Here is a 20,503-nt window from a genome sequence, read left to right on the forward strand (position 1 = left end):
AGAGCCTACACTTAATAAAAAGAGAAAGGATGTAGAATAAGAAGAAGAAGAACTTACAGGAGTGGTAGCAGACGGAAAAGAAAGAAAGGTGTTGCATCTTTTGATAGCCGGGAGGAAACCGAACAGTAAAAAACGCCTACCTTCAAACAGGCTCTAAAATAAAGGAAAAAAGCAGATATATATGTTTTTTTTTAAATAAAATAATAAAAAATAAAAAATAAAGCAGTTATATCCTTGTTTTTATTTTTATTTTTATTTATTTATTTATTTTTATTCCTATTTTATATATATACTTATTCTCATTTATACGCTAACCTCGATCATGTTCTCATCTCATCTCTAAATATCCAAATTTCAGGATCCAAAATATCCAAAAAGCAAATCTAAAGATGTTACGGGGACAAATGTTGGATCTTGGATTAAAGGAATAAATCCCAAAAAGATCTAATTGTAATAATTTTGTAATACTTGTGAAAAGGCCCGATAAGCCCGTTTATAAAGGAAAAACCCCTTTGGGAGTTCTTATAGATATATAGTCACTAGTTCGGTTGGACAATTGAATAAAGAACGAATTTAATATTCGGGCACGACAGGTTTATTGATCAAGGTAAATTGACTCTTTAAAGAGCAAGTATCACTCGGAAATAAAGTTTGATCCACCTCACTGTACTGCTGAAAGACCATCTTAGGTACGTATCTCTTAATAAAAGTCTAGGTATGATGCTTTCATGTCCTTTCTTTCTTTCTTTCTTTCATCTCAACTTAGGAAACTACTTAATTTATGATTCTTCACAATTTGTTGGCAGTTTTCTGCTCGCATATTCTATGCCGCCCATCCCAAAACTAAAAAAATCGTAAGTAGTGTACAAGACGCTGAAACGCTGCGCTGAAACACTGACCCAGCTGCATGTATAATTCGGATTAGATTCCAAACTCACATGGAAAACATCGAGAATTCGAATCAACTGTGAATTAATCTGCATTCTAAACAAACAAGAGTCTATTGAGGTGAATGCAATTGAATTTTGTGTACCATTACGGTCTCGAAAAATCAAGATTTCATTGATGTCCTATATACTTAATTTGGGTGTATGTTTCTGAATGAGACGGGTATTAATTATGCATAGACGAAACAATGAACACCAAGCGATGATATTCAAACATCTAACAATCCCATGTACAATGGGACTTTAAGAAACTCATAGTGAGCGAGAATCGAACCCAGAGACGACAAAAAATAAGTCCTTAATCACTTGAGTTATCTTATCATGTTCAATGAGAAATGTATTATGCATAGACGAAACAATGAGCACCAAGTGATGACATGCAAACGTCTTATAATCCCATGTACAATGGGACTTGAAGAATTTACAAAGCTGTATGTATTAATGCAGTGATGGTGATGCAATGGTAGGTTGGTGCGTAGAGGTTGTAGCGGGTACAGTGTGCAACTTTACGGACGCTAAACATCCACATCTGCATCCTAATTACCACAATGGACACGCTTGTGGCTCTGCATTACTAGGTGGCCATAGTACAAAAACTAAGGCTCTGTTTCAATTCCCCCTAAACACATAGACCATAGAGGGTATCGTATCTCATTACTCCATCACTTTTGTTGCATATTCACTTTCACACTAGACTTCACTTGCTTCCCTTCCCTTATAAAAAAAAACACCCCCCCCACAATAATTTTTTATACTCAAATCTAGTTATTATCTAACTATGTCTACACAATGGCTTAGTTTGGTTGCTACTATATGGCTTCAATCTATAAGTGGCACCAATTCCAACTTTCCAGCTTACTCTTCGCAGCTCAAACACCTTCTTAACTTGTCACAACTTCAACTTAACAACCTAGCCTTCGCTTCCGATGCTGGAAAAATCCTTGCATGGTTCTCTGGTGTCGCTGCAGCTAATCTTCCCTTATGGATTGTACTCATGATCGGTTCTTTAATCGGAATGATTGGTTATGGCGTGCAATATTTCTTTCTAACAAACTTGCATGCCCAGACTACAACACCATATTGGCTTGTCTTTTTATTAACAATGGTAGCAGGGAATAGCATTTGCTGGATTAACACCGTGTGCTATATTCTTACTATTCAAAATTTTCCGTTGGATATGCAACTTGCTTTGGGATTGTCCACTAGCTATCAAGGCTTAAGTGCAAAGATTTATGCAGACATTGTTGATGTCATGTTCGCCAAATTCTCGTCTGATGGAAAAGCAAGAGGATATCTTTTGTTGAATTCTATTTTACCTTTTATAGTTTGTTTAATCGTGGCACCTGTTGTGGCCAGATCAACAAATGTTGGTGATTCTGGCAGTGGATCATGGTATTCTTGTAGCAGAAAATTATCATCTGGATTTGTCTTGATGTTTTTGATAACTATAGTTACCGGGACTTATGCTGTGATTAGTAGTAGCTTAGGGGTTTCGACTTTATCATCTAGTAGACTTCCTCAGTTGTTTATATTTATCGGTATCATACTATTAGTTGTCGTGTTCCCACTTTTGGTTCCTGTGGTCGAGAAAATCAGAGAAAACGTGCAGAACAAGTGTTGGGTCAGGCAGAGGAAAGTCTGCAGTTTTCCGACAGAAGAACAGGTGAATGAAGCACCGCCTCTGGAAAATAGTACAGTGAAAAAGGGTGGGATAAATAGTGATGACTTAGCCGAGGAGATTGAACCAAAGTTGATGCTAAAACAGGCAGATTTCTGGTTATACTTTTTTGTTTATTTATTTGGTGCTACACTTGGGCTGGTTTATTTGAACAATCTGGGACAAGTTGCAGAGTCCCGGGGTCACGCTAGGACTACTACTTTGGTCTCTCTGTCGTCTTCATTTTGCTTCTTCGGACGTCTCGTTCCATCTCTCCTCGAACACTACTTCACCAGGTTGGTTTTAATAGATTTTATCTTGTGATTTAGACTGATCGTAAACCAGCTAACAGTTCTGTTCTACAAATGTATTCGCAGCAAAGTGACTCAAAAATCTATTTGCGTATTGATGCTCCTTCTTAGAGTTAAATTTACGACAAATTTACTACGTTGCTAAGAAATTTCAGTATAAATTTCAGGACAAACTACATGGGTTCAAGAGCGGGAACAATGGCGATGATGATGGCACCGATGAGCGGAGCCTTCTTCGTCCTACTAATAAACAGCAACATCTCCCTCTACATCAGTACAGCCATTATAAGCTTATCAACCGGAGCTATATCCACGATTTCCGTGTCTACAACTAGAGAGCTCTTTGGAGCAAAACATTTTGCAATTAACCATAACATTTTAATCATTAACATTCCAATCGGATCGTTCATTTTCGGCAACACAGCTGCGGTGCTGTACCGACGAAACACCGACGTTGGTAAGTGCATGGGCATGACATGTTACCAAACAAGTTTTATGATATGGGGCTCACTTTGTTGTTTAGGAAGTTTGTTAGCTCTAATTCTACACTCGCGGACTAACAAGTTGTAGTAATGCAATAATTAGGTCTGTAATTAGTCCATACTTGCGAACTAAGAAGTTGTACTCTTGTAATAATTGAACCAATAGTTTAGATAGAAGAAGCTTAACACCATGCAATTACGTTTGTAATACGTTGATTATGTATTCCAAGTGACAACTAATGTGTATACAAACTGGATCGTAAGTGATGTTTGTGTATTTATACTTTGTTTATACTATTTATGATAATTACGAAGGTGCGGTTAAAATAAATTATGGGCCATTTTTACCGATTTTTCTTTTTGCCTGCAGAGGACTTGTATTTGGAAAAATTACATATTCACGTCTTTGTAATTGTTGTAGACAAAATATTAGGGAGATGTTTATTTAGGTGCGGTTAAAATAAACTATGGGCCATTTTTACCGATTTTTCTTTCTGTTAGAAGAGGACTTATATTTGAAAATTTTACATATTCACGTCTTTGTTGTAGACAAAATATTAGGGAGATGTTTATTTTTTCCCGAAAGAAGAAAGTTTATGTTTGAAAATTTTTAAAATAAATAATTTATAACTTAAAATGCATAAGTTATTTATAACTGATAAATAGATGAAAACTTATAAATTAAATAAGTGTTTGAATAGTTTATTTATAAGTTAGAATATTTTTTTACTTAAATGAATTATAATAAATAATTTTTAAATACAATTATATAAACTTGTGAATTTTAATTCAAATAATATTTACAAACATATATTTAAAACTAACATTAATAAAAAAAATTCAAAATAGTTGAGATAATGTACGTCGTTACTAACATTGAATTTATTAGCTTATAAGTTGTAAATTTAATTTATAAGTTGGGTCGACAAACACTCGTCGATAAGTATTTACTGGCTTGCCAATAAACTACTTATTTGGGATACCCAAGCAAGCAATGTGTGCATTTTTGAGTTTTTTTCATAAATAAGCCAGACATCCTCTGCATAAGTTTTTTTTTTAAAATACGTTATTTTTAATTTTTATTTGTGAAAATATGACATTTTTTTTAAAAATACGGATTTTCGCAACTAGTTGCAAAATCGACACCATGTAATAAGATGTAAGCTCAAATACAATCAAACCTCAAATGTAACTAAAAAACTTGATTCCACTAATTATATATTTGGTTATAATTATATTTTTAGAAGATAGCAAAAATCGTCAATTTTTTTTAGAAAAATGAGTATTTTCGATAATTTTGATAATAATCAATACTTGATTGAAACTTTCCTGGAACAATGGACAAGGAACATCATAAAATATGTAGTTACGTTTGTGATTGTGAGTCGAGTACATGCACATTCAACGTCGCGTTCACCTCTGACGTGATCACCTTGATACATACATCAATTTTCATTCGTAGCATTCATCAATACCTTGAACCAACTCCTTTTTTGTGGATGGAATGGAAGTATGGAACGCAACTGGTAAGCCATAATTGTACAACCATTCTGTCTATTCATGAATCATGCACATATCTATTTACAAAACCGAGTATAATATATTTGATGAAGCTGCGGTTTTAAGAAGGGACACGGATATACGTGTTCTCTGTAAACAAGAACAAAAATATGTTGCTTGCAGCGTATACGTGAGGTTAAGGCTGGCCGCAATGTTAGTCTCATTCTTCGTGTCCTTTCGAATAAGACCTGCATGCGTACATAATTCGATATACTTCACTGCGCGGTGTTCTCAGTAGCCGTTGTTCACAAGTCACAAAACAATCAGTTGCTCATAAATTTAATCTCTCAACCACGCCTAATCTAATCCTAATGTAATAGTGGGGGCATTCTGATTAAACACACACACATGATATCATCAATCTCTTTGTTAGCATTTGGCGTGCATGCCCACCGTTACCAATTAATTTCTTTAACTAAATATGTTGCCTTCATGACTTTCAACTTTCAACTATCCATTACTCTTTACCAAATCTTTCCTGCTAATGTTTATGGCTAAAAATTAATTAGCAAATTATTCGACTATTCGTTGATTGTGAAAAGGATGCCGGTTTATATTTTTAGATTATAATCTATCTATCTATACTATACTATTTTTTTTTTGAAACTGGTTTTTTTATAAATTACTCAAATAAGTGTTCTCTTACAAGTTACTCCAACACAGAATGTGGAGGAGTTATAAAATCAATAAAGCAACTAACATTACAAGGCACTCTAGCAACTAAATGAGCTACCTTGTTAGCTTGCTTTTTAGCAAATGAAAGCGTAACATCCTTACGAGCTTTCAACATATTACAGCATTCACGAAACACTATTCCGGCCTCTAAGTAATTTTCTGATTCCTTGTTGATTGTCTGGACCGTGATGAGGGAGTCACTTTCTATGTCCACATTCTGTAATCCCAATTCATTAATCCACCCAATAGCTTCCAGAACAGCACTAGCTTCCACTTCGACCACAGGTACCTCACCTGCATATTTGTGCGTCTTAGCACGCATTAAGTTCCCCATATGATCTCTAAGAACAAGCCCACAAGAGTACCACTGAGTTCCTACAACCACATGAGCATCCACGTTTACTTTCAATCGACCTACAGTTGGAGGTTGTCATGTTAGTCTTACCTTCTTCTCGGTATTCACAACAGTTCTGAGGTGATCTAGTTTCAACTGTTGGTTGTCCCTCCATTGTTTGACCTGTAGAATACCCCATTGCATTGCCAACTGTGTCGTTAAGCTCTTGGAATGCCATACCTTCAAATTCCTTGCTGACCAAATTCCCCAGAGTACTGTTGCTATCTGAGCTAACCTATCAAGAGGTTCTACTGCCAGCTTTTGAAGTAACCATTCCGAGCAAGAAAAGATTTGCGAGTTGTCAAATCCCAAGCCTAGTTCATTCCAACAACCTACTACAAAGCTGCACTCAAGGAATATATGTCGGAGATGTTCAACGTCAACTCCACAAACCGGGCATAAGATAGGAATATTGACTCCTTTCCCTCTCAACAATATACGAACATGGATATAGTTTCTACAAATCCTCCATAGAAACATTTTTATTTTCTGCGGAACCTGAATCTGCCATAACCTACCCCAACCTTTGCTCTCTTCGATTTCTTTTCCCCTACCAAAATGCTGTTGCCAGAACTTGTAACCCGATTTTGGGCTGTATTTCCCCTACCAAAATGCTTTAGCTTGCCACAACCCGGACCAGACAAAGCTAACACCCCCTCCTCGACTCGCCGCAAACAGGCTAGTATCCGGATAATATCTAGCCTTAAAGACCCGAACTACCAGAGAACAAGGATTATTCAAAAGATTCCAACACTGCTTACCGAGAAGTGCGATGTTAAAGCCTTGAAGATCACGAAAAGCTAAACCACCACTCTCTTTAGCCATACTCATATTGGTCCAAGAAGCCCATTTTATGTCTTTCCCGTTATTATTTTGAGAGCCCCACCAATAGCTATTCATCATTTTTTCAAGGTCATTACATAATGTTTTTGGGAGCATAAAGCACGACATAGCGTAAGAAGGAATAGCTTGAGCCACTGTACGAAGTAATATAGCTTTACCTGCCTTTGACAGGCACTTTGCACTCCACCCCTGTATTTTGTTCCACAACCGATCCTTTAAATAGTTGAACACCATCTTTTTCGAACGACCTATTAAGGACGGCAGCCCTAGATACTTGCCTGAACTCAGATCATTGTATACTCCCACAATATTCTTCAACTCTTCCTGTTTGTCCAGCCGTACATTAGAGCTAAAATAGATCCCAGATTTTGGGAGATTAATGGCCTGTCCTGACTGTAATTCGTACCTTTGAAGAATTGATTTTATTGTCATCATCTCCTATGCTGTAGCTTTGCAAAAGAGGAAGCTGTCGTCCGCAAAAAGTAAATGAGATACGGCCGAAGATTGAGGACAGATTTTGCAACCATTTATACTACCTTCCTCAGCTGATTTACTCAACATGCGTGATAGACCCTCCACACAGAACAAGAATAAATACGGAGATAACGGATCTCCTTGACGAAGTCCCCTGGACGGATTAATGGGGCCAAGCTGAGAGCCATTGAAACTAATAGAATATGTCACTGTTGTAACACAGAGACGTATCCAAGCAATCCATTTATTGTCAAACCCTAGCTTCCTCATTTGATGAAATAAAAAACCCCAATCCACTCTATCATAAGCTTTACTAACGTCCAACTTGAGGGCGACCTCTCCTTCAGCTCCTTTTTTCTTTTGCTTCATGTAGTGCAACAATTCAAAAGCTACCAATACATTGTCCGTTATATTTCTACCAGGGACGAAAGCCGATTGATTATCAGTAATGATGTCAGGAAAAATGCCTTTTAACCGGTTAGCTAGGACCTTGGCTAAAACCTTATATAGCAAATTACAAAGTGCTATGGGTCGCAGATCTTTCATATCATCCGCATTGTCTTTTTTGGGGATTAAAACAATATTTGTATGATTTAAATCAAGAGGAAATGCCAACTCGTTCATCCACTGTTTACAGCACTGGAAGACATCGTTTCCAAATAAGCCCCAGAAGTGTTGATAGAATGCAGGATTAAGTCCATCTGGACCATCACTCTTATTCGGGTGCATTTGCTTGATAGCAGCTGAAAGTTCTTCCATGTTAAGCTCCTCTATAAGGCTACAATTCTGAACATCTGTTATAACCACCTCACTTATTTCCATCACATTCCTCTGAATATCCTCTTCCCCTCCAAAAATCTTCTTGAAATACTTAATCACAATCTCACACATCTCCTCGTGCTCCCTGATTTCTTCCCCACTATCATTCCTGAGATATGAAACTTGACTTTTCTTACGCCTACTAGTGGCATAAGCGTGGAAATATTTTGAGTTCGAGTCACCATCCTGTAGCCAACACGATTTGGCCCGTTGTTGCCAATATAACTCCTCACTAAGCATGAAATCTTCCATAATTTTCTTCTCTGTAAAGTACTTGCCCGTTCTGTCATCATCTGCACAGTCCTCATACTTTAAAACTTGCTTCTTCTACTCAATAATTTTCTGTCGAAACTTATTAAAGAATCTTCTCCCCCATTTATTTATAAAAGATGATAGCTCTAGAAGCTTAGGAAGAAAGTGACTTGGTTTTAAGTGCTTCCAGTAAGCTGCAACTTCCTCGTGGAATTTTTGTTCCCTTAACCAAACGTTCTCAAAACGAAACCTGAATTTTTTCTTAGCATGCTCAGTGTTATACATGTCCAGTTGGATTGGGTCATGATCCGAGTAGACACAATGATGCACTGTCAGTTTACACAAAGGAAACAGGTTCCACCAATCACCAGAAGCAAACGCCCTATATATTCTCCCTCGCACCCAGTCACGAGTGCCTCTACTCTTCTCCCAGGTGAAGCTACCTCCCATGAGATCCAACTCTATTAGGCCACATGATTCAATGGTTTGTTTAAACCCATCTAATAGTGCCTGAGGATGATCATGAGGTCCTTTCCTGTCCTCGATATTTATCATATCATTGAAGTCGCCCATCACTATCCATGGAAGATCAGACTTACCAGATAGTTGTTTCAGCAGGTCCCAAGATGCTTTTCTACGAGCACGTTCTGGAAAACCATAAAACCCTGTCATCCTCCATTCTGAGCCATTAGCGTTTGTTATACTAACATCGATAAAGTTATTTCCAGAACCAATCACCGTACACTTCACACTATTCTTCCAAATTAGAGCAAGACCCCCTCCTCTACCAATGCTATCCACTACCCATTGATTATCATACCCTAGCTTGCCACGTAACTTCTCAATTCTCTCCTTAATAGAAAGTGTTTCCATCAGAAAAACTATACTGGGATTATAGGACTTGACAACGTCCCTAAGAGCACGAACTGCACGGGAATTCCCCAGTCCCCTGCAGTTCCAACTTATAGCATTCATAACGTCCGGCTAGCTTGCTGAGCAAGCTTAGCCAGTTCAGAGTTGTTTGATGCTGCACAATCCAATTCAGAAAGTACTACATCTTTATTTTTATTAGTAAACCCAAGCCCACCAGGAGTGTCCATAGTTTCATAGCTTTCTGGGCCACCCTTCATTCTTTTTCGTTCCGTAATTTGGAGCCCATCCAGCTCCTCAATATCCGGCCCATCTAATTCATTCGAATTTGAATTTTCCCTCATAGATCCTCCAACTTGTCTATCTATAATTAAGGGATTATTATTATCCCTTAAATCATGCTTCTCTTGCCTACTGAAATCTCCTACAATCATGCTATTACCACCTTTCTCGCTACTGACTTCCCCTGATTTCGGAAATGAGCTGTAGCGCCCCTGATGCGCCTCCCACCCTTTGTCATCCTCCTCCCTCAACCACCGACTTTTCGCCGGACCTCCATTCCTTCTAGGTGCGGCTCTTAGCCAGCTTCCCCATTCTTTGTTGACTTCATTATTAACACCATTGAGAAACTTGCGACAATACCTTTCTGTATGAGTTAACAAGCCACACGTAAAACATAATTCACCGAGCCTTTCATACTTACAAGAGACCATGCCTTCCCCACCATTCTTCTTCATCAGTTTCTTCCGGCGCTCTAGAGGTTTCCTGACGTCCAATCTTACCCTAATGCGCATAAACTCTCTCCATATTCCAGAGTTGTTTTTGCTGTCATACTCCAAGAATTCACTCAGAATATTCCCCAATTGCTTACCTACTCCCTCTGACATGAACCCAGTTGGAAGATCGAAAATCTGCACCCACATGTTGACATGCCATAGTGGAACATTTACTGGATCCTCACCATTCGGAATCTCAGCCATCACCAACATGGCATTATCGAAGGACCACGACCCTCCTTTCAGGACCCAATTCATGTCCTCCTTATGATAAAATTGAAATAGAAAAATCCCAGGTTCTAACTCCTTAATGTTGATCCCCATAGCCGGTCTCCAAACGTCGGCCATTTTAGTCTTCATAGCATTGATATTAATATGTTTCTCCGTTAAGAATCTCCCTACCATACAGAGATCATATTTATTTGTCTCCTCTATAACCTCATCCCCAAAGACAAATGCAGAATTCTCCTCATCATCTATCTCTAGCCCATTAAATTGATCGTTTAAATCATTATAACGAGCCATAATAACGAAGCTCTCACGATTCACACTCTAGATTTAAGCATGAACGAAGAGAAAACAAAACTCTCACTCAGAAGGGAGAGAAAACTTCTTTTGACTAGTATTCACTTTTCTTTCTATACTATACTATTATAAGCAGAACACCCTCCCTCTATTTGATAGTTACTCGGTACAGTTTTTTGGTAATTGCTCGTTACAGTACGACAAATAAGAAAAATGAGAACCATTGGATATAATAATAAAATATTATTATATTAATATTTAAACTGCTCTCATGAATTTAGGGTTCGAACCCCGTCAACAGCTTATTATATTTAAACTTTTATATTATTTATTTAAACAATATATTATATTATTTATTTTCAGTCAAGTCTCAAATTATTATAAAATATATATTGTTATAATTTATTATATTCTTCGATTTATTTTTCAACTATTAAAAATTATATTATAAAATTTATTATTAAAAAATATCAAATATTAAAAACAATCCGTGTATCGAACGGGTTATAGGCTACTATATAAAAAATGCTAAACTGTACATAACGTTTCTTAGTACCTTATATAATTATGTTAATTTCGTCATCAATCTCTTTGTTAGCATTTGGCGTGTATGCCCACCTTTACTACCAATTAATTTCATTACCTATATTTGCTGCGCCCTTCACTTTCAAGTTTCAATTATTCATCATTCCACCAAATCTTTCCCTGCTAATGTTTATGGCTGAAAATCTATTGCCTATACTATACTCTTATAAATGTAACATGATTTTATTTGATATGTTGCTTAACACATTTCTAAAATAATTATTAATATTTTTTAAAATAAAGTTAAAATAAATATATTTTATTTTAAAAAAATTAAATTATATATTTGATATAATTACAAACTCTTTGAAGGATAATCTTACTTGATTTCTAATCGCACACAACTTCTTTTTCACCTTTTTCGTAGGGAACCAAATACTTCCAAAATTAATTTTATTAATTCAAATTTAAAAATAACAATTTATTAACAAATCAAGAAAAAATTAAAAAAAATCTTTGTCACATCACTTGCATACACCAAATCAACCGCATACACTGCTCCGATAAGCGCAGAAGACTTTTTATTATTTTAATTATTTAAAATTTGAATTTGTCAATAACATGATATATAAATTATTAACTTTGTCATGAATTTCAATAATATATATTTACTATATGCTATAATTTAATTTTATATAATAAAAAATAATAAAATAATAATTATTATAATCAGTCCGTGCATCGCACGGGTTATAGGTTAGTATATATAATAGAGTAAATAGGGGGTTTGTGAGACATTTTATTCCTTTTGAAATTATTATTTTACCCTCATATTATAATATGGTAATGATATTATATTTAATGCGCATGTATTAATTATATCTAATTTATGTACATGTATTAAGTAGATCTAATTTATGTACATGTATTAATTAGTCACTATTACATCTAATCATTATAATTTTATTATTTATATTAACAATTTAATACTTTATATTAATTTAACATTTATCTCATTATAATTTTAACACTGATTGATAACATAATATTTGAAATTTATTATATTGAGGGGATATATTCATTACATCGATATTCAAGGAAAACAACGCTAGTAAAATTAGTAGATTTGAGCACGAAAAATGTAAAAAAAGATTTTACTGGTAGAGGTAATGGAAATTATGATAAGAACATCGTTCGACCAAAATTAAACATAAATAGAGTCTAACTGGAGTTTTCATAAATGGCGAATTTATTATGACAATGATTGTTAATCGTAGGCTGAAGAAATTTGTTAATAAATTTGGAGCGAATACATATGTAGATCAATATGAAAAGTCATTAGAAAATAATATAGGGGATTTATGAGACATTTTGTGCATGTTGAAATTACTATATTGCCCCCATATTATTATATACCAATGACATTTTTATTTAATGCGTATGTATTAATTATATTTTTTTTATAGTAATTGAATTTAATATACATGTATTAGTCTTTATTACATATAAGCATTACAATTTAATTATTTATACTAACATTTTAGTATTTTACATTAATTATATTTATCATATTATAATATTAACACAAATCGATAACACAATGTTTAAAATTTATCATTTTGAGGGAATATATTCATTATACCGATTATATTTAAGTAAAATCGTTGTTAGAGTTAGTGCACTTGAGTACAAAAAATGTAAAATATTATTAATGGTAACGATACCATAGAATATTATTAGAATATCGTTCGATCAAAACTAAAGATAAGCAGAGTCAAACTAGAGTTTTCATAAATATCAAATTTAATATGCATCAATTGTAATTAGTATGTGAAGAAATTTGTTAATGAATTTAGAATGACGAATACACATGCAAATTAATATAAAGAGTCATTCATAAAATAATCATAATTACGTATCATGAAAATTAAATTATAAAATAGATAATACACATGCATGTAACAATATATATACATATAATTTTTCAGTCATCTTTCCTATTGAATTATTATATGTAGCAGCTGCGGGTTACATAGATTAAAAAAAACTCATATCAATGTAAGAAATATCGAAATTTTATATTTAAAAGAATAATTAAATAAAGGGGATCATTAATATTACAAAAAATTATAATGTCAAAATGTCGATATGTAGATATATCTAATATTTTAAGAAAAATAATAATTATTATAAAACTTACCCGTGCCTTACACGGGTTAAATAACTAGTTTAACTGACAAATTATTTGTTGATATTATTAAACTTTTATATCCACTTTATCCACTTGATCTATTTTTTGATATTCAAATTTGGGCCCAATTTGGCTTGCGTTATAAATAAATTGATTAATCAATGTGAAATATGCAAGTTATATAAAGATGCCATAAAAATTAGAAATTACATATGACAGTAGTTATGTTACTTTTGGCGAGTCAAACTAGAAAAGAACCTGAAACAAGCAACTGGGTTAAACTAAAAAATCTAGTCGCGCATCAGTCTCTAGCATATAGATTGTTATAGGGAGAATTTCGTATAACAGTGTTATGGAGGTTGATGGTCGGAACAAGGATCAAGGACGGTGTTCGAAGGCGGAGGAAGGTTGTTTTGTGGTGGTGGCTGAGCTTGTATGTTGACTCCTTAAGAAAGAATATAGTTTGTGTTATTCTTTATCAAGTATCGACTCATGTCTCATACAAGTGTCTATGTACCCTATTTATAGGGATCAAGCCCCACGTAGTTATTGGGGAACAAGTCACATAGGCCAGGGTTAGGGTTCTTCAACCCGTGTAGTCCAAGCCAATGATAAAGTCAGGCTTTCAGCCAATTAGTCACGGAAATCTCGACCGACTCCACACGCTTCCTACAATCTCGCGGCATCTCCGCATTTCTTCCCGTAATTGTAGTAATAACCCGTGTTGGTCCCAAAATTTATGAGCAACTCAGTCGTCTATGAGTCACTTTTCATATTGCACACAAAGTCCTTTAATGTGGGCCGACCTGGTCACCTAGGCCCGCACCGCTTTCCTTCTCAATTAATAAATATGATGTTTCCTTTATTTTCCACAAGATGTGGGCTCATGGGCCCCGCTCGCATATGAGAGCCCACCGGCTCACATATGAGAGCCTAGCAGCTCACAAGTGAGAGCCCAACTCTCATGTGAGAGCCCGTCGGCTCACAAGTGAGAGTCCAGCTCTCATGTGAGAGCCCACTGGCTCACAAGTGAGAGCCCAACTCTCATGTGAGAGCCCAGACCACATGTTAGAGCCCATCTCTCATGTGAGAGCCCACCGGCTCACAAGTGAGAGCCCAGCTCTCATGTGAGAGCCCACCGGCTCACATGTGAGAGCGCAGCTCACAAGCGAGAGTCCAACTCTTATGTGAGAGCCCAACTCGCACGTCACGAGCCCAGTTCGCACGTCACGAGCCTAGCTCGCATGTGTTGGCCCAAGTCACATGAATCCATAATTCTAGCTCACATATGAGAGCCCAACTCACATATGAGAGCCCATCCATTAAATGTACCCACGGGACCTGTTTAGGGCCCATGACCGAAAGCGGGCATAACAACTACCCCCAAAATTTTTGGTCGCATCTTGAGGCTAAGAATTTTCAAATATTAGCTTTTATGGCCCCGCAAGTGCGAGCCCACGAGGTCACACCACTCCGCCTCGCATTCCTTTCAACGGTCATGTGTTTTAAACCCATGACAGCTGTAAGACAACTAGCGTAGGGATTCGTGTCGTCCTCTGAGATGGTGACACGTGTCGCTTCCCCTTTCTCTCTCCTATCCTCTATAAATATATGAGATTTCAACTTTATTTCTTCACTTTGCCAAGAATGTTAACAAATTGCTGCTCATTTTGCTCAAGGATCTACCACGGTGAAAACCATCATCACCACAAGAACCGTCTACCGGCAACGATATTCTCCGGGAACAGTTTCATCAGGATCATCCTACAATTCACCTAAGGTACCCTTTTGATCTTCAATCATTCATATTCATTCTTGTTTGTTCATATGTACTACGCGAGCACACACCATCTGTTCGATGCGAGCCCACACACAATCACGAAACACGATGCGAGCCCGTTTACCCCGCATAGATACTTAGGCGCGATTCCGTGTGAGACGTGAGGACACTTAGGTGCGACCCCATACTTGTTTCTACTTTTTATGGCCATACACTAATATTCACCATCTTTTACAGATATCGAGTGCGTCTTCATCCCGCTCCTACGGATCGTCTCGCTCTGCCAGCCCGGCTCGCTCCTCAACTACTCCATCTCTATTAAACCAATATCCACCTGAGCAGCGAGGCTCGAAGGATTTTCAACGCGAGCTAACCTCCCTCTCTGGCCGTCTCAGCCAACCTATTTCTCGTGGATCTACCATCACCCCTCAAGGGGCCCTGAACATTGCTAGAGTTGAGAACTCGATGCGAGCAGGTGGCTCCGGCTCGCTGGATATTCACCTTGACCCTAACCCTGAAGACTACACCAGGGAGACTAATATCTATGATCGGAGAAATAGGCCCGTGGACCTTTCCAAGATACCAGCCTCCCTCGGGGTGGAGGAACTCTTACGCCGCGAGCTCGCTCCTATAGACAAAGAACAGGCTGAGGAGATTCTGAGAGAGATGACTGAAGAGAGAGAGGCTCTCCTTAAGCAAGCTGCAGCCAATGACCTTGACCCCATTCATGTTGACTCGGAGTCTACTAACAGCGACCTGGGGAGTGCCTACTATGACACTAAGAAAGTGAAGGAGCCTGTTCCCGCAGAGTATCCCATCTTGGGGCTCGAGGGTGAAGAAGACGGCTCGCATTGGTCTTACGACTCCCCTCAAAGCGAGAAGGTGGCAGATGTGACAAGCCAATTTAAAATCTGCAATTATAACTATGTTCCTGCAGCTTTCCCTGAGCCTTAAGTACCTCCTGCCCAACCCGAACTTGAGGGTGAGATTATTTTCAGAAAGCAGATCATGCCAGATGGGGAGGAGAGTTCTACCACGACCAAGGAGATAAAGGTGCTCGCTTATCATGACCTGCCCACCTTGCTTACTCAGAAGTATCTTGCCGAGCACATCGAGCAGTTCCAGCTCGTGGGTCACGTTGTCTTGCCTTTGCTGCACATGCGATGCTATAGGTTCAACCACCAGGAGAATGGAGACAGGGTGCCTCGCATGGTTTTGTCCACCTTTTTGCTAAGGCTAGGAATCTCTTCACCCCTCCACCCTTTCATTAAGGATGTTTGCGAGTACTACCAGCTCGCACCCCTTCAGATCAATTCGAATGAATATCAGGCCGCCCTCGCACTGTACATTATATACCATAAGTATGGGTACCCTCCTCTAACCGCGGGGCAGCTGGGTTATTTCCTCAACTTGAAGCACTCTCCAAACGACTCTGGGTATTTCTATCTCTCTATCCGGCCATGCTTCAACAAGAAAAACCTCATCCACAACGGGCCGAGAAACTCAGGGAAGTGGAAGAGCCCCTACTTCTATATCCACGAGGTGCCTCGAGTCCAGACTCATTTCTACTATAACCCATGTAAGATAAGTTCTCTCTGGCCGCACTTCTTTTCTTTACAATTGTTCTCTCTAAACAATCAACTTTTTTACTCATCTCCAGCCACCCCGCCTCGCACTGTCCTCAATGGATAGGAAAAAATAAATGCGGATAGCCTTCTAGGACTTCCCTAGGTGGACAGGGATATCCGAAAATACATAAAAACCTTGAACCTGGTCGCATGTGGGTTTTTGAAGGAAGGAGTGAGGCTGATTCCTCAAAAGAAGAAGTCAAAGAAAAGATCCAGAAAGGGTAAGAATATCGGGGCCGCACATGCGAGCCCATATGCTCGCATATTTATATTTCCAGCACTCGTCTCACTTTTTATTGCATTATAATTTCCTGCATTTATTATCTGCTCGCATCTCTTCTATCCATTGTATCTTGTTGTGACTAATATACTATTTTATTGTTTTCTTTCAGAAATGGCTATCTCCCTTATTTCCTTCATGGAGGAGGCTGAGCAAGCCGCGACCTCGGGCCCAGTTCAACCCGTAGCTGCGACCACGGGGGCTCGCTCTCAGTCAATCCTCCAGCCCATATGACCACTCTCACTGAGCATCTCAAGAGCGGAGGGCCCTCTCCTCGGCTAAAAGGCATCGAGGCCCTAAAGACGGAAAAACCGGCGAGCCTGACCCGAAAAAGGCTGCTTCATCTGATGCCCCTCTCTCCACTTCTTCTTCTGCTAACGTGGTCGCAACCACATTTGGCCAGCTCGCTCAAGCTCATATCAGCGATCAGGATGTGAAGAATTGGACTTCTTCTTCTCTTGAGGCCAATAATGATGCGCTGACCAGGGCCACGACTGAGGTGTACTACCGCCAGCTGTCTAGGGCTCAAGAAATGCGAGCCATCAGCCAGGACAACATAAAGCTCGACTCCAAGGTAAATTCCCTTCAGAGCAAGGTCAGCGAGCACGGGCAGGATAAAGTCAAGCTTGTGAATAACTATAACCAGAAGATGCTTGATCTGTCCGCTGCTCATGAGAAGGTGCTAAGGGACCAGAAGGAGGCCTACGACCTGGCCGCAGATGCATGGAAGAAGGAGAAAGAGGCCCTTGAGGAGAAGGTGCTCGAGCTAGAGGGGTCAGTTTCTGCCTTGACTGCGAGCCGTGAGGCCGCCCTCGCTGATGCCAGGAACCAGGGGGTGATGAACTTCATGAAATTTTTTATCAGCAAGGTTCCTGACTTTGATTGGGGTGCTCTGGGCGCTGGTACAGCTAGGCATACTGAGAAGCTGAAGCTGGAGATGGAGAAGGATGCTCAAATAGCCGAGGAGGCCCGACTCGCAGCTGAGCAGGCCCGACTCACGGCTGAGCACGCTCGTAAGGAGGTAGAGGCTGACAAGCCTTAGTTTAATTTAATCTGAAGATAGACTTTTGAATGGGTAAGCGGGCACCCTACTCGCCTCGCATATGTATTTGAGATCTCTTGCCTTGGGGCGTAACTATTTATAACTTGTTTGTATAAATTGTCAAGTCCTTTGTGCCTGCATTTACCTTTATTATGCTAGCTGATTTTCTTTATTAACTTCCTTTATTTTGTGTAAACTTACCGTGCCCCTACTGACCAAGGGCTATTATAACCCTGGCCGCGTATGGCGAGTGTTACACCTTGACAGCGAGCCGAGCCCACCAGCTTGCATCATTGTCCAACTAAGTAAAATCAATGATAATTTTAAGTAAAATAGGCTCAAATCACTGCTAACTCACAATTGTTACATGTGTACTTGCATTAGCGAGCCGGGCCCATGGGCTCACATCTTGTTCCTGTATCCTCTCCTCACATAATGCGAGCCATACAATTCAAATCAGATAGCTCGCCTTCTTCTTCCTTTGTCAGAGATTAACTCATGCCACTCCTGGTCTAGGGTTATCATGACCCTGACCGCTTATGGCAAATATCCTTATTTGATAGAGGGCTGGGCTCCCCGACCCGCATCCTCTAGCCCATGTCACCTTTCTAACTTTGAACTAAGTAGAATGTACCCATGATACGCTTAAGGAGGACAAAATCGCATCTCTACTGGCCTATTATTGTTATCTGGCCACATAAGGCTGGTTTGTTTGTCTAAAAGCGGGCTGAAACCATAAGTTTTAACAAAGAGAGCGCGAACCAAGGATATGGGCTTGCATCGCCGCTATCCCTAACTTTTAAGTCAGTTAGGTGGGTTTGTGGGCGCCTCTTTCTACTTTCATAGTTTTATCTTCATCTTTAATCCGTTTTGTGCCCACTATTTTTCCAAGCGGGCCGAAGCCCAACTCGGTTCGTAGACTTGCTGCAAAGCGGGCCGGGACCCGGCTTGACTTATTATTTTAACATATTAATGAAACAACTATTTTATCCTCGCATGGGCTCCCAAGGATGGGCTCGCCTGTTGGTATTTTAATCTATTAACAGCTGTTAAAATATCAAGGCATAAATAAATATCAATTGTTCATTCATAAATAATGGAAAGTGAAATGATTACATGTTTGTGGTCTCAGGGAGGCACCTATATGACAATACCCCCCGAGACTTAGGAATATTTTAAGATAATACTAAGTCTGAGAAGAATAATATTACTGATAATACTTGCGGAGGTGTTCCGCATTCCAGGATCTCGGGATCAACTTGTCCTGCATATCATTGAGGTGGTAGGTTCCCTCTCAGAGCACTGATTTTATCTTGTAGGGGCCTTCCCAATTTGCCCCAAAGACTCCGTGACTTACCACCTTGGTGTTTGGCATGACCCGACACATAACCAAATCTCTCACCTTAAAAGTCCGGGCTCGAACCTTACTGTTGTAGTGCCTTCCTGTCCTCTATTGATATGCTGCTATCCTGATCTGAGCATCTTCCCGAATTTCTTCAATCATGTCCAAGTAGAGTCGATGGTTGACCTCATTTGCCTCTGAGTCATAGTTATCCCTCCGAAAAGATCCTTCCCCTACTTCAACGGGCACCATGGCTTCACACTCATATACCAAAGAAAAAGGGGTCTCTCAAGTTGTAGTTCGGGGGGTCGTGTTGTAAGACCACAGGACCTGCGCGAGCTCCTCTGGCCATGTCCCTTTCTTCTCTTCAAACTTTGCCTTCAAGGTATGCTTAATGATTTTATTAACAGCCTCCGTCTGCCTATTGCTTTGAGGGTGGCAAACTGCACTAAAACTCTTCTGAATTCCCAGCTGCTCACAAAATTCCCGTATTTCCTTACTATCGAGCTATTTCCCGTTATCAAATAATAACTTGTAAGGGATGCCATAGCGGCACACAATGGTCATGTGCACAAATTTCTTGAGCTTTTTTGTCATGATAGTGGCTAAAGGCTCGGCCTTTGCCCATTTAGTGAAGTAATCTACCGCAACAACCGTATACTTGACACCTCTCTTGGCCTTCGGGAGTTCTCCAATCAGATCAATTCCCCACATAGAGAATTGCCAATGGCTCATGAGGAATGTGAGAGGGGCCACAAGGCTGTTGTAATAATTGGCATATCGCTGAACTTATCACAAGCTCAAGAGAATTCAAAGGCGTCTTTTTTCAGTGTTGCCCAATAGTAACCCTGACGGAGGATTTTCTGAGCTAGAGAGCACCCCCCGAGTGATTGCCACAAATGCCCTCGTGTACTTCCCTCAGGATATAATTGCATTCATCCCCATCTATGCACTTGAGGAGGGGCATACTGAACCCTCTTATGTATAGGACCCATCATATATTACATAGCGGGCTGCCTTATATTTTATTCTTCTTGCCTGATTCTTTTTGTCTGGGAGTGATCCTTCTTTTATGTAATCTAAGATAGGTGTTATCCACGTGGGGCCGAGGTTATCACTGAGGCTTCCCA

The 20,503-nt window shown here is 39.0% G+C and overlaps 3 protein-coding genes across 3 annotated transcripts; 1 reads left to right on the plus strand and 2 right to left on the minus strand.

Annotated features, from left to right (window-relative positions):
• Positions 1–1,557: 1,557 nt before the first annotated feature.
• On the plus strand, positions 1,558–3,727 carry LOC141702376 (protein NUCLEAR FUSION DEFECTIVE 4-like). The gene is made up of 2 exons (XM_074506073.1): positions 1,558–2,900; positions 3,083–3,727. Exons 1-2 carry the CDS (start codon positions 1,726–1,728, stop codon positions 3,483–3,485), a joined length of 1,578 nt encoding a protein of 525 aa, XP_074362174.1. The 5' UTR covers positions 1,558–1,725; the 3' UTR covers positions 3,486–3,727.
• Positions 3,728–6,629: 2,902 nt separating this feature from the next.
• LOC141702377 (putative mitochondrial protein AtMg00310) lies at positions 6,630–7,304 on the minus strand. Its single transcript, XM_074506074.1, has one exon. It carries the CDS (start codon positions 7,302–7,304, stop codon positions 6,630–6,632), a length of 675 nt encoding a protein of 224 aa, XP_074362175.1.
• Positions 7,305–8,489: 1,185 nt separating this feature from the next.
• LOC141702378 (uncharacterized) lies at positions 8,490–9,389 on the minus strand. The gene has a single exon (XM_074506075.1). It carries the CDS (start codon positions 9,387–9,389, stop codon positions 8,490–8,492), a length of 900 nt encoding a protein of 299 aa, XP_074362176.1.
• Positions 9,390–20,503: the final 11,114 nt, after the last annotated feature.

The sequence above is a fragment of the Apium graveolens genome, unplaced genomic scaffold, assembly GCF_009905375.1.
Source record: "Apium graveolens cultivar Ventura unplaced genomic scaffold, ASM990537v1 ctg4959, whole genome shotgun sequence".
Lineage (NCBI taxonomy): Eukaryota > Viridiplantae > Streptophyta > Magnoliopsida > Apiales > Apiaceae > Apium > Apium graveolens.